This window comes from Monodelphis domestica, chromosome 4 (assembly GCF_027887165.1).
Source record: "Monodelphis domestica isolate mMonDom1 chromosome 4, mMonDom1.pri, whole genome shotgun sequence".
In the NCBI taxonomy this organism is placed as follows: Eukaryota; Metazoa; Chordata; class Mammalia; order Didelphimorphia; family Didelphidae; genus Monodelphis; species Monodelphis domestica.
The window spans coordinates 278,793,751-278,808,415 of record NC_077230.1 but is presented as its reverse complement, the minus strand read 5'-3'; the positions used below and the strand labels follow the sequence as shown (position 1 = coordinate 278,808,415).

Sequence of the window (14,665 nt, the reverse complement as noted above, 5' to 3'; positions counted from 1 at the left end):
ACAAGTGAATTCTATCAAACATTCAAAGAACAACTAATTCCAATATTATACAAACTATTTCACAAAATAAGCAAAGAGGACGTTCCACCAAATTCCTTTTATGACACAAATATGGCACTGATTCCAAAGCCAGGCAGGTAAAGAACAGCGAAAGAAAACTATAGATCAATCTCCTTAATGAACATAGATGCAAAAATCTTAAATAGAACACTAGGAAAAAGACTCCAACAAGTCATCATGAGGGTTATTCATTATGATCAGGTGGGATTTATACCAGGCATGCAATGATGGTTCATTATTGGGAAAACTATCCACATAATTGACCATATCAACAAGCAAACCAACAAGCAAAAAAATCACATGATTATCTCAATAGATGCAGAAAAAGCCTTTGACAAAATACAACATTCATTCCTATTGAAAACACTAGAAAGTATAGGAATAGAAAGTCCTTTTCTAAAAATAATAAACAGTATTTATCTAAAACCATCAGCAAATATCATCTGCAATGGGGATAAACTTGATGCATTCCCAATAAGATCAGGAGTCAAACAAGGATGCTCATTATCACCTCTATTATTTAACATTATACTAGAAACACTAGCAGTAGAAAATTAGAGAAGAAAAAGAAATTGAAAGTATTAAAATTGGCAATGAGGAGACCAAGCTCTTTGCGGATGATATGATAGTCTACTTAAAAAATCCTAGAGAATCAACTAAAAAGTTAGTGGAGATAATCAACAAGTTTAGCAAAGTTTCAGGATACAAAATAAACCCACATAAGTCATCAGCATTTCTATATATCTCCAACACATCTCAGCAGCAAGAATTAGAAAGAGAATTTCCATTTAAAATCACCTTAGACAATATAAAATACTTAGGAATCTATCTGCCAACACAAACACAGGAACTATATGAACACATCTACAAAACACTCTCCACACAATTAAAACTAGATCTAAACAATTGGAAAAACATTTACTGCTCATGGGTAGGACAAGCTAACATAAGAAAAATGACCATCCTACCCAAACTTATTTACTTATTTAGTGCCATACCCATAGAAGTACCAAAAAGTTTTTTACTGAATTAGAAAAAAACATAACAATTTGGAATCATTTGGAAGAACAAAAGATCAAGGATATCCAGGGACATAATGAAAAATAATGTGAAGGAAGGTGCAGAACTAAAACTCAACCTTATACTATAAAGCAGTGGTCATCAAAACAATATGGTACTGGCTAAGAGACAGAAAGGAGGATCAGTGGAATAGGCTTGGGGTAAGTGACCTCAGCAAGACCCTCTATGATAAGCCCCAAATTCCAAACTTTTGGGATCAAAATCCACTATTTGATAAAAACTGCTGGGAAAATTGGAAGACAGTATGGGAAAGATTAGGTTTGGATCAACATCTCACACCTTACACCAAGATAAACTCTGAATGGCTGAATGTCTTGAACAAAAAGAAGGAAATTATAAGTAAATTAGGTGAACACAGAATAGTATACATGTCAGATCTTTGGGAAAGGAAAGATTTTAAAACCAAGCAAGAATTAGAAAAAAATCACAAAATGTAAAATAAATAATTTTGATTGCATCAAATTAATTTTTTTTTGTACAAACAAAACCAATGCAACCAAAATTAGAAGGGAAGTAACAAATTGGGAAACAATCTTCATAACAAAAACCTCTGACAAAGGCTTAATTACTCAAATTTATAAAGAGCTAAACCAATTGTACAAAAAAATCAAGCCATTCTCCAATTGATAAATGGTCAAGGGACATGAATAGGTAATTTTCAGTTAAAGAAATCAAAACTATTAATAAGCACATGAAAAAGTGTTCTAAATCTCTTATATTAAGAGAGATGCAAATAAAAACAACTCTGAGGTACCACCTCACACCTAGCAGATTGGCTAACATAACAGCAATGGAAAGTAATGAATGCTGGAGGGGATGTGGCAAAGTTGGTACATGAATGCATGATTTGTGCAGTTGTGAATTGATCCAACCATTCTGGAGGGCAACTTGGAACTATACCCAAAGGGTACTAAAAGTCTGTCTGCCCTTTGACCCAGCCATAGCACTGCTGGGTTTGTACCCCAAAGAGATAATAAGGAAAAAGACATGTACAAGAATATTCATAGCTGCGCTCTTTGTGGTGGCACAAAATTGGAAAATGAGTGGATGCCCTTCAATTGGGGAATGGCTGAACAAATTGTGGTATATGTTGGTGATGGAATACTATTGTGCTCAAAGAAATAATAAACTGGAAGAATTCCATGTGAACTAGAATGACTTCCAGGAATTGATGCAGAGAAAAAGGAGCAGAACCAGGAGAACATTGTACACAGAGACTGACATACTGTACTGTAATGGACTACTCCATTAGTTCACACAGTGATCCTGAACAACCCGGAGGGATCTATGAGAAAGAACACTCTCCACATTCAGAGGAAAAACTGGGAGTAGAAATAGAGAAGAAAAACAACTGCTTGACTACATGGGTAGAGGGGGATATGATTAGGGATATAGACTCTAAATGAACATCCTAGTGCAAACATCAACAACATGGAAATAGTTTCTGATCAAGGACACATATAATACCCAGTGGAATTGCATGTGGGTCTACAGGAAGGGTGGTGGTAGGGGAGGAAGGGATAGAATATGATTCTTGTCACCAAGGAATAATGTTCTAAATTGACTAAAAAAAAATGACATGGGGGAAGAGAAAGCAGTCTCTTTATCTATTACTGTCCTGTGATGGAGACAAAAGGGAAAAGAGAGAGCAATCCCTCTCAAGAGGGGAATTCTTATTCTAGAGCTTCTTTCCTCTTGCCAATCTTTGCTGTTTTTAGAACAATCTGCCTCATCTAGCTCCTTAGAAAATGGCTCTCATTTAACAATTTTTTCTTTCTCTTCTCTTCTCTTCTCTTCTCTTCTCTTCTCTTCTCTTCTCTTCTCTTCTCTTCTCTTCTCTTCTCTTCTCTTCCTCCCTTGCTCCTTCCTTCTTTCTTTCTTTCTTTCTTTCTTTCTTTCTTTCTTTCTTTCTTTCTTTCTTTCTTTCTTTCTTTCTTTCTTTCTTTCTTTCTTTCTTTCTTTCTTTCTTTCTTTCTTTCTTTCTTTCTCTCTTTCTCTCTTTCTCTCTTTCTCTCTCTCTTTCTCTCTTTCTTTCTTTCTCTCTTTCTCTCTTTCTCTCTTTCTCTCTTTCTCTCTTTCTCTCTTTCTCTCTCTCTTTCTTCCTTCCTTCCTTCCTTCCTTCCTTCCTTCCTTCCTTCCTTCCTTCCTTCCTTCCTTCCTTCCTTCCTTCCTTCTGGATTGGGGTCAGTTCTTTTGGCAATAGCTAGCTGATATCTAATTCTATTGCTTTTGGTCAGAGAACATTTTCATATCTAATAAATGGGTAATATAAATACTTCCTAAAGGTGAAGACTTAAATTTGTCTCTATTAGTATTATTGTCCATTATTTTAATGATTTCATCAATTGGAGTTAGAAGCAATCAAAGGGATATCTTAATCAACTTTTTTTATTTATTGATTTTGTATATATTTGAGATGTGTACATATTGTCTTGCCCAATAGAATGTAGGATCCTTGAGGGCAGAGACTATTTCACTCTTGTCAATATATTTCCAGTGTTTAAGTGTCTGGCCCCAAACAGGCACTTGTTAAATGATTAATTCCTATATTCTCTTAGCCTCCTACTTCTTGTAATTCTTTTGTGTCTATAAAACTTCTATAAAAATGATCATAGAGTGAACAATTGTCTACTTTTGACCATTTTCTCATTTTTCAGAGTTGAAAGCCTATTTGGACAGATTAGGTTGCAACAGCTATCATCTCATGCAGCATCTTCTCAACTTTATCCTATTTTTCAAACTTTGCAGTGATTGTAACTTTGCACTAATGAGTTTATGACCTGACTGGATGCAGATAGCTGATTCTCAAATAACTGCTAGTTCTCTAGCCAGTTGTTTCCTGTAAGTTACAGTAAAGCTGATTCATTTTTGTTCAGTGTTCATTCTGTCCAAAGTTTTCTTTCACTATGTCCAATCTATTTTTGATGAAGGTATTTGTGGTGTATGAGTGTAAGACTTCTGAGTTGTTGATAAGCTTTTGGCTTCTTTCATTTCTTGACCTCAAACTATATTTTCCAAAAAGGTCTTTGCTTTCCTCCTCTGTGTCTGCCTTTGCATTAAAGTTATCTTCCATCAAGGTACTTTTGACCTAGAATTTCTCCACTTTGTAATGGATACTGGTATATAAAGCTGCAACCATCTTCTTGGTGGACCCCCTTTTCAGTGTTCATTTTCTTCCTGGATATAATGTTTCTTGTTACTTTGAAAGCAAGATGAAGTTGATTCCAATAAATTCTTTATTTATTTATCTCTCCAAGAAGAGCCCATGAGACAGCTTTCCATTCAGTTCCAACTTCATCACTACTTCTGGTTTCCTTTACATTTGGGTTAGTAAGATGTGAACAGTTCCTAAAGCACTGTATCAACAAATGGCAAAAATCCAAGAAATTTTTAACAGCAGTGGTGTGGAGGTGACCCAGGGTTCTCTGAGGCTGTGTCAGCAGAATAAAAATTCTGATGAGTTTTACCATAATAAAAAGACTCAGATTGGTTCTACTTAATCTCTGCCTCCTCTCTGAGGATTAACCTAGTTCTTTAAGAAAAGTCTAGTTATTCAAAGGTTTCCAGCTCTATTCAATAAAATATTTGGTGGTGGTGGTCCAGGAAACAGATAAAAATACAAAAGTAGCCCTTAGACCTGGTCTTTTTTCCCAGCACTAAAAGCCACACAGTTCCTAAGACCAATGATTTTACAAATGGAAGGGATTTTAGCAATAATTTTGTCTAACTCCCTCACTTAAATGAGGAACTTTATTCCTCTCTATACTACATTGTTGATTGTCCTTCAAAACTTTATCTATAATACTTTAGGAACTTTTCCAGGTGGAAGTTCCCTCTAGTTTTGAACTTCACACACTGAAAGTGTTCTGTGTTGGTGCAACTAGGTAGAACAGTGGAGTGAGCTCCAGGCCTGGAGTTTGAGAGAATCTGGGTTCAAATATGGTTTCAGATACTTCCTAGCTCTGTGACCCTGAGAAAATCACTTATCCCCTATTGTCTAGCTCTTGACACACTTCTGTCTCAGAATTGATACTGACAGAAGGTAAGGGTTAAAAAAAGAAAGGAAGGAAAGAAGAAAGAAAGAAGTGAAGGAAGGAAGGGAAAGAAAAGAAACAGAAATGAAATGAAACAAAAGGGAAGGAAAGGAAAGGAAAGAAAAAGAAAAGAAAAGAAGGAAAGGATGATGCAGCTTAAGGTTAGTATTTCCCAATTTTGGTTTTTTAATTTCTCAAGGTGTCACCAACTGTCTCATGGGATATAATGAAATACAATGCTAAGTCACTTTAATTTGAGAAGTAAATGGAATAAAATCAATTTTTATAAAGTTGGCTTTAATCCATCAAAAGTAGCCAGTAGAGATTATATGCATATATGTATATTTACATATAAATTATACATATGCACATTTTAAAGAAATGTAGATTTTTTTATTACTGAATAAACCATAAGCTCTTTGAGGTCACATTTTTGTCTTTGAACTCCTCAGCACCTTCCACAATGCCTGGTCCATGGGAATTTAATAAATGCTTCTTTAATGAATGGGGGAAATAAACACTTATTAAGACACTGTATCAGTCACTGGGGATATAAATCTAAAATTGAAAACAGTCCCTCCCTTCAAGAAGTTTTACATGCCAACAAATGGAGACAGCACACATGGGGGTGGGGAGAATAAAGGTCGTAGTAGCCAAGGAAGACTATTTTGTATTAAAAAATTATAAGGATGATGAGTACTGTAGAGTGATACAAACTATCAGGAACAATGACAGAGTTTAATTATTAACCAAGGCTCCCTCATTTTCCACAACTCTCCTACTGTACTTTACCTATAGCTAGGTTGTACAGTGGTTAGAGAGTCAAGAAGACAGAAGTTCAAATCATACCTCAGATATTTACTAGCTATGTGACCCAGGGAAAGTCACTTAACTTCTGGATCTTTCAGATTCTTTATCTGTATAATATTTATTAATCCAAAATATTACTCCCTGGATGCTACTTTACCTAACCTCAATATGTGGTGTCTCCCTTTTTTAGAATTTAAGGATCTTAAGGGGAAGGACCATCTTCACTTTTATGTTTGTATTCCCTGTAAGTGTTTAGTGTTTTTCCCCTTCTATTCATTATTCCTTAAATAAAAATTTGTTAAGTTCTGATGTGCTGACTTCAACCAGATTGTATTGCTAACAAATGTGTACTAAGGAGTGCTTTTATAAAAAATAAATTAACAAATTAAAAAAGACAGGTTTAGAGAGAGCATGAGAACGTTGTAGTCTGGGAAAAAGGAACTTAGAAACCCTTGGTTTAAATTCCCTCTCTGACACTTAGTGGCTGTGTCACGCATGGTGAGTCACTTTAAGTTTCAGTTTTCTCATTTGTAAAATGGGTATAATAATACCTAGCACTACCTATCTCTCAGGAATAGGAAGATAAGTGTGAATGATAAAACCTATATACACATTAGTTTTAAAAAGCAAAACCATCATATGTCTCTAAATATACTTTGTACATGTGTATATAAATGAGTTCTTCTAAAAAGTGTTTTGTCTTCCATGTAGCTAAAACATCACCCTAGGAATGGTTAATTCTAGTTTTGCCATCCCACCCCCTTTTTCATGAAGAAAAACAAGATCAATCACAAAATTACCACAATGATATAAAGGAAGATAACTTCTGAAGATTTAGAAGGCTGAACAATGTAGTGATCAATATTGTTTTCCAGACTGGTGGACCATAGGTGCAGATTTGAGGCATGGGTTGTCAGTTTGGGATAAGAGATTTAGAATTGGAATTGATGTCAGAGAGTGTTCTTACAGTTATGGAAATTGAGGGAGAGATTTGAAGTAACTTGCTAAAAGTCATACAAGTAAGTAATGCAAGTAAATAATTTGAATCTGGGTCCTTTGACTCCAAAATCAGTAATTTTCCCCACAGTGCCAGGAGATATCTTGCCCTTGTGGTTATTGTGTTGATTTGCATTGTCTAACTCTACTTTTGTTGTTGTTGTTACAAGGAAGGGAGCAGAGGGGGATGGATAGTTATGAAAAAGAAAAGAATGTCAATAAGAACACGTATTTTTTTAAAGAAGTGGGGGAGAAAAGCATTTTCATCTTCCATAACTCTCCTATTGTGCCCTACTTCAGGCAGATATTCACTATACACTATATTTTGACTTATACAAAAAAGTAATTTTTGTTGGGAAAGATGACTTATTGACTGCCACCTCTTCCTCCTATATCCCTCTATCAGTCAAAATCCCAAATGTGACATTATAGAAGTTCAAGTTTGGGCTCAGAGGACCTACGTTTGAATCCTAATTCTTATTTCTTACCTGTGTCACTTTAGAAGATTAACTTAATCTCTCTGGGCCTCAGTTTCTCCATTTGTATTTCTCAGGGGATTTCCTTCCATAATTATAATCTTTGTCATTTACTTTTTGGAAATCAAAGTCAATTCAAACTTCCTCCACTTCTGTTTTTATTCTGTCTTCTATATGCAAAGCCACTAGCTGAGTTAAGCAGAAAAGGAGAGTGAATGAAGATAGACTTTATGTTACAAATATCACTAGGTTATATATTTTATTCCTAGGCAGTGTTGGTGCAGGAGGAAGGCAAAAGTTCTCCCCTTCAAGCACTCTTCATACACTTGCTAGCAATAGGTTAGGTATGCCAGAAGTTGTATTCCCTAGAAATTTAGCCCATTGGAGATTGGAAGCAAGGAAGGTGGCTGTTAACCAGTCTACAAACATTTGTTAAGTTCCTTTTGCATTTCAGGAATGGGGTTAAGCTCTGGGGAACCACCTCCCCCCCCAAAAAAAAAGCAGTTCTTGACCCTTAGAAACCTACATTCTAACATAGGGGACAACCTTTCTCTCTCATATATATGTGTGTGTATTTATATATGTATGTGTGTGTATATATATATATATATATACACACACACACATATATATGTATAATATATGTATATGAAGTTTATCAGTTGCTTTTTGAGATGTAAATTACCTACTTTCCTTCCCACCTACCCCTAGACTGTTAAACCTATTCACACCTTACCTTCATTGCTTTAATGGGCTCAATGACTGTCTGTGAGCAGTCTCAGTACTGGGTTGGTGGGGGTGGGATGGGAAGGGAAAGCAGTTATGTACCCTAGCCTGCCAGACTCGTGCTCTCTCTTGAACTTCCTCCCTTAGCTCTTTCTTTCCTTCTTTTTTCCTTTGGACTCTTCCCTTTACGTTATTATGGGCACTCATGAATTCATTTATCCCTAGGATTTGAGGTAAAAAATCTTCATGAATCCAGAATCACTTGTTGATATCCTATAAAATTCTTCCAAACTCTGTCCTGGGGAAGAGAGGTGGTAAATCTCAATCAGTCAATTATTTATTCACCCAAGAAAGTGTCTCCAAAAAAAAAGTGAACAATCTATTACATTGGGATAAAAGAAATGGAAATAGTCAGTCCTAGCAAAGCCAATGCATTTAGCATACACAAATAAGAACTTTTTAAGTGGATTGAATTTAAGGAAAGGCATCCTTTATTATATAACTTTTAGATATTAGATCCCGTATTTTCTAGCTATCTGACTTTAGGGTGGTATCTTCATCTTTCTTTACTTTTTGTTGTTGTTCAGTCATGTCATAGTAAAACTGTGGTCCATGGGGTTTACTTGTCAAAGAAGCTGGAGTGGTTTGCTATTTCCTTCTCCAGTAGATTAAGGCAAACAGGTTAAGTGACATGGTCAGGGTTACACAGCTAGTAAATGTCTGAGGTCAAATCTGAACACAGGTCTTCCTGACTCTAGGTCTAGTACCCTATCCATTGAACCATGAACCATGTAGCAGCTTCATTTTCCTCACCTGTAAAATGAGAATAAGAATTCTTCTTTGTCCACAAAACTTACAAAGAGAAAGACTAGCTCTTGGCAACACACAAATATTTCACAAATAACATTGAACTAAAATAGTGGACTTTTATGACTTTTTTTTTACAAGATTTAAAGAGTAGCTAGAAATCAATTGCTAACTTCAATCCAACTATTTGATTCACCAGCATTTATTCAAAGAATAATTCCTTTTTCAATTCAAAGAATTCAAAGATTCTAAATCATGTTCTTGACCATGATGAGAAACTTAGAAGACCTTTCTTGATGAGCTATCTCTTCTACAGAAGAAGGGGGCTATTTATCCCCACACAACAGATTTTATTCTTCACCCCACACCCAACTATGCATTATATCTGCCTGCTTAACAGTTTATATTCAATGATGCTTACTATATCATATTACAATTAAGTAACATGTCAGTAATGTATACCAGCCCCTAATACAATACTTAGTACATGGTAGGTGATTAATAAATTCCTTCCCTTGCCTTTAAATTCATCTTTAGACTTTAATGCTAACACAAAAAGGAAATTGAGATTACATAGGATTTGGAGGTTTTAGTCATCTCGGCACTAGACCCTATTCTTCTGAGTCTTGGACAGTTTTTGGCTCTTAAGAAATTCCCTATGTGCCCTATTATTTAGTTAACTGTGCTACTGAATTGTACTTATTGCATATTAAATGACATACATCTTTTTTAGATCTCAAGTTAATCAGCATTAATTGCTAATGAAGCAGATACTCATTTTAGTAGCATATTCTAGCTGTGTGGTCATAGATATACCCTAGCAGAAACAGAATTTAAAATTGTGTCATTTTTATACTATAGTGCACCATTATTTTTCAAACTTGAAAACACTATAAATAATAATAGGTATCACTTGAAAGTTTGCAGAGTGCTTTACATGAATTATCGGTGAATAATTTCCTATTACTATTAGATTTCCTTTCTTGGAGCCTTGGACACTCATTAATTTGTATTGAAACAGTTGACCAACACTAGAACTTACATTTATGATTTCTTGGGGATAAGGAATTCATAGCGGAGGAAAATCCCTCAACAGGAAAATCCCTCAACCCATGCAGGTATCACTTTCATTGCAATTCATAGTTAGAGAGGTGCCCAAAACAATGAGAGATTAATTGACTTGCCCAGAGTCACATAGCCAATGTGTATACACACACACACACACACACACACACACACACACACACACACACACACACACACATATATATATATATATGCATGCTAGAGGTGGGACCTGAAACTAGTTCTTCCTGCTCTCCAAGCCAAGCTCTCCATCCTTGTGGTATTCTCTTTTCTAAAATGATTAGAGGGCAAGGTGACATTCATTCATTCATCTGAGATGACCGAAGTGCGGTACTAATGGGAGGGAGGGGGAATGAACTCCATGACCACCAGAGATTGTTTTTAGACCTGACCTTTTGTGATTATTTTCAAAAATCATTAATGTGTTCATCAACCTTGACTTATTATAATGGCTAGCATTATCCCTTCTATTCCCTTAACTGGAAGGTTAGGGGCAAATTTACAGCTTAGGATCCTGGCTTTAGAGCTGGAAGTGATCATAGAGAGAGAGATCAGTTTAGTCCAAACCACTCATTTTCCAGATGACAAAACTGAAGCTGAGGTTAATTGACATGCTCAAGACCACACAAATAGAAGGCAATAGAGCCAAGATTTAAAGCTAGTTCTTCCAACCTCAAACCCCGAAATCTTTTCCACTGCACCAAAATTGTGGGACTTTGGGAGAAATTATACTGGAGCAAAAAGAACTTGGTGTCTAGAATCAGAAGAATTGGGCTTTAGTATAGGTTTTGCTATTTAACCACTATAGAGGGGCAGCTAGGTGGCACAGTGAATAGAGAGCTAAGGTTGGAGACAGGACCTGGGTTCAAATTTGACATTAGACACATCCTTGTTATATAACCCAGGGTGAGTCACTTAACTCTGTTTGCCTAGCTCTTCATTTTCTGTCTTAGAATTTTTACTAAAACACAAAGTAAGGATGAAAATAAAACAAACAACAAAAGCTATATAACATTGGACAAGTTAGCTAATTAACCAGCCAATTAACAAACATTTAAGGACTTACTATAAGCCAGCCTCTGTGTTAGTCTCTAGGAGATGCAAATACAGTGAATGAAATAATCTCTGCTTCCAAAATATTTATTTATTCATATATAAAAGGTATAGCAATACTTGTGCTATGTGCAATGAGGGGAAATTGTGGGCATCACATGAGATTATAGAACATTCTATGAGCAATGGATTATGTATATAATGTTATTTTGTGTATGATACAACATTTCACAATATATTGCATGTTATTATATATATATATATATATATACAATTATATACATAATTACACATATCCAATACAATATATGCATCTGCACTGTAAAAAGAAAGGGAGGCTTCCCTTTTTTAGTCGAGAGGGGTTGATAGTTTGTCTCACTGGTAAAATGTAATCACCAATAAAACAGTTGAGTGCATCAAGTGGTGAGGGAAAATATGGAGGTTGAGGGGTAATCTGTTGGTGGAGAGAAGATGGCAAGATCTCTCCCTCCCTAGGGTTAACTTAAACAAGAGCTTGAGGCAACTTCTAGAGCAGCGGTTCTCAACCTCTCAATTTGTAGCAATGAGAATAATAATGCATATCAGGTATTTACATTCCGAATCATAACGAAGTAGCCACCAAAATAATTTTTTGGTTTGGGGTCACCGCAAAATGAGGAACTGTATTGCGGGGTCATGGCATTAGAAAGGTTGAGAACCACTGCTCCAGAGAGATAGACATGAGACTTTCTGTCTCTCTTCACAAGGGATATTTTAACAGACTATATCCCTTGAGCACTAATGTGGGCACAAGCTGAAGGGAACGATGTCTGCTTCCCTGTCAGCTGTTTCAGAGCAAGGTTTGTAGTTAACCTTCCTCAATGGAGATTGGGACAGACCTAGTCTGGTCTTGCCACAGAATCCTGTCCTCAATTGCCCAACACCCCCCCCCCCCCTTTTTTATGAAGATAGGTCAAAACCCAGATCTGACTTAACTAAGGATTTTACTTGAAAGGAAAGGGTAACTGTGTTGAAGGAAAATGAGTGCAGGATGCCCTGTCAAGTTGAAACCCCCAGCAGCTGAATCAAGAGGCAGGAGTCTGAGCCCCAAAGGACTCAGACCCCTCTGTCCAGCTCTCTGTGCTCTTTATCTCTATGCTAATATATTTGTCTCTAAATCTAAGTCAGTTCAAGGAAGGCAAAGAGAGACCCAGGAAGAATTAAGAAGGTTGGCTCATTATTTTGATACAGTCCATGCCAAAAACTTCTTCTGAGTCAGTGGTTCTTGTCTCTCTCTCTCTCTCTCTCTCTCTCTCTCTCTCTCTCTCTCTCTCTCTCTCTCTCTCTCTCTCTCTCTCTCTCTCTCGGCTTCAGGCTGTCTCTCAGCCAATCAGATAAACATCTAGTAAGCTTCTGGTCCTAGGTTTGAGGACCTGGGGCACCCCAGAATCCTCCTTAGATAACACTTCTCTTCCCACAATCCTTTGCTCTCCCAAACTGTCACCTCAGTGCCTGTCTGTCAAAATGCAGGGTTCTGCCAAGATCCCTTGCCATCCTTACAGTACAGGTATCTGGACACATATGTATGTCTAAGTATATAGCATGTAATATACACATTATAATATATTATATTACACAAAATATTATGCTCTATTATACATAATCTCATTGTTTATAGCATATTATATAATCTCTTTTGATTCTCCCTATTATCCCTCATTATATATAATGCAAGTTTCATTATCCCAATTTTAGATATGAAAAAAGGCTTTGTAAGCAGAAATTGTTTCATCCATTATATTTACATTTCCAGTTCCTGGTATGCATATGTGTGCATATGTGTATAGATATTACTGTGTATATATGCATAGATATGAGAGGGAAGAAAAAAGAGGAAAAAGAAAGGAAGAGGGAGATATAGGCTACATATGTGTGAACTATTATAATTATTATATCTACATCCAGGTATATTTGGATGATTTCAGTATTTAAAGCTGGATACAACTGTAGAGGTTATTTAGACTATTCCTTTTAGAAATTACAAAATGAAGGTCTAGAGAAATGAAATAGGTAAAAAAAAATAACTAAGCTTAGATTTGTATCCAGATGATGTCACTGTTCCACTGACTGCTAAATTAAAGATACTTTTTTTCTTTCTAATATTTTTTTTTCTCTTGGGAACAGAGACAGGCACCTGTCAACACCTATGAAGACCCTCGAATGGCCTGTGGCTTTCAATCAAATTGTTTCCAACAGAGAGCATGCTACCCGTTTTGGGAGGAGATGGCCACTCAGGAAGTTCCTACCGGCCTTGAACACTGTGCAACAGGTGGGATTCAAGGGTTTAGGGACAGGGACTAAATGAGGAAAAAGACAATGAACATGGAATAAGGCTTTTAATCTTCTGGATTGGCCCTTCCAAAGGAAGTCCCAATGTGGGCAATAGCTCTGTGGCTTATGTGGGCATGGACTTTATGTCTCTCAGTTGGGCAGAAGTAGAACTGATCAATCCATTGGGAATATTCCATCCTCTGGTGACAAGAGGCCCAAGTTTTAGCTGTAATCAATGAAGCTACTTCAACCAAAATGGTCTTAAAGTCAAATTTTCCAGTTGTGCAGGCTACAATTGGTTTTATGATTTATACCAACTCCAATTTGGCTGGTGATAGAAAGACTTAGCAGTTTTTTTAACCACCAACTAATTAGTACCTGAATAAGGAAAATATAGGTGGGTCATTTATATTTAGAGGCAGGGGAGGAAGGTGGGTTTTGATATTTGCTGAATTGATAGGTAAAGCTAAATATTCTGACCCTGAAACATAGAAAGTGCTACTCTCTAGTGTATGGGATGTTGGATCTGTCTAAGAAGGTTGGTATTTAGGCACACACTTTATCACACTTTTTTTTTTTAAGATCCTTACCCTCTGTCTTAGAATTAATACTAAACATCGGTTCCAAAACAGGCAATTTGTGTTCAGTGACTTGTTGAGGGTCCAATAACTAGGAAGTTCCTGAGGTCAAATTTGAACCTAGGACCTCCCATTTCCAGGCCTGGCTTCTGTCTACTGAGCCATCTAGCTATCTCCCAGTGAACCACTTAGCTGCTCAACAAATTTTCAAAAAGTGGAACCTGTGTTGTAGGGGAAAAATGCTTTGTGGAATTATGACAAGACTATCTGCTGACCCAAAAGAAGTGGAAAGTCAAAAGTTCTAGATGCTTAGACCTACTTTCATTTTACCTTAGGGACTGTGACTTGTCACCAAAACCAATTGCATCTTATATCTGCTTGTTTCACTTTGATGACCATGAATTTCTGAATTGGGAGAACTAGGATATTGCATTAGAAGTAGTCAGTTCAAAGATTAAACTCAATTTGTTATGAGAACATGGCACTAAATGAAATATGCAAACCCTAAATTTCACAGGCAGAACCTGAACCTTCTCCCCAGGTAATCTCATTTAAGGAATTATGTTTTTCTTTTATTCTGCACCCTGAGAAATTCTTTTGGGGAAAACATCAGTGGAGATGAATATAAGACTAACAGTATACATTCAAC

General features: G+C 36.3%; 1 protein-coding gene across 3 annotated transcripts in view; it reads left to right on the top strand.

The window, feature by feature from the left end:
* ETS1 (ETS proto-oncogene 1, transcription factor) overlaps nucleotides 1–14,665 on the top strand; it is a 186,194-nt gene that overhangs the window by 44,559 nt on the left and 126,970 nt on the right. For all 3 annotated transcript variants that reach the window (XM_056794589.1, XM_007495109.3, XM_007495110.3), the window contains exon 3: nucleotides 13,292–13,436. In XM_056794589.1, the coding sequence (XP_056650567.1) occupies nucleotides 13,292–13,436 (145 nt within the window). The remainder of the gene's footprint in view (nucleotides 1–13,291; nucleotides 13,437–14,665) is intronic.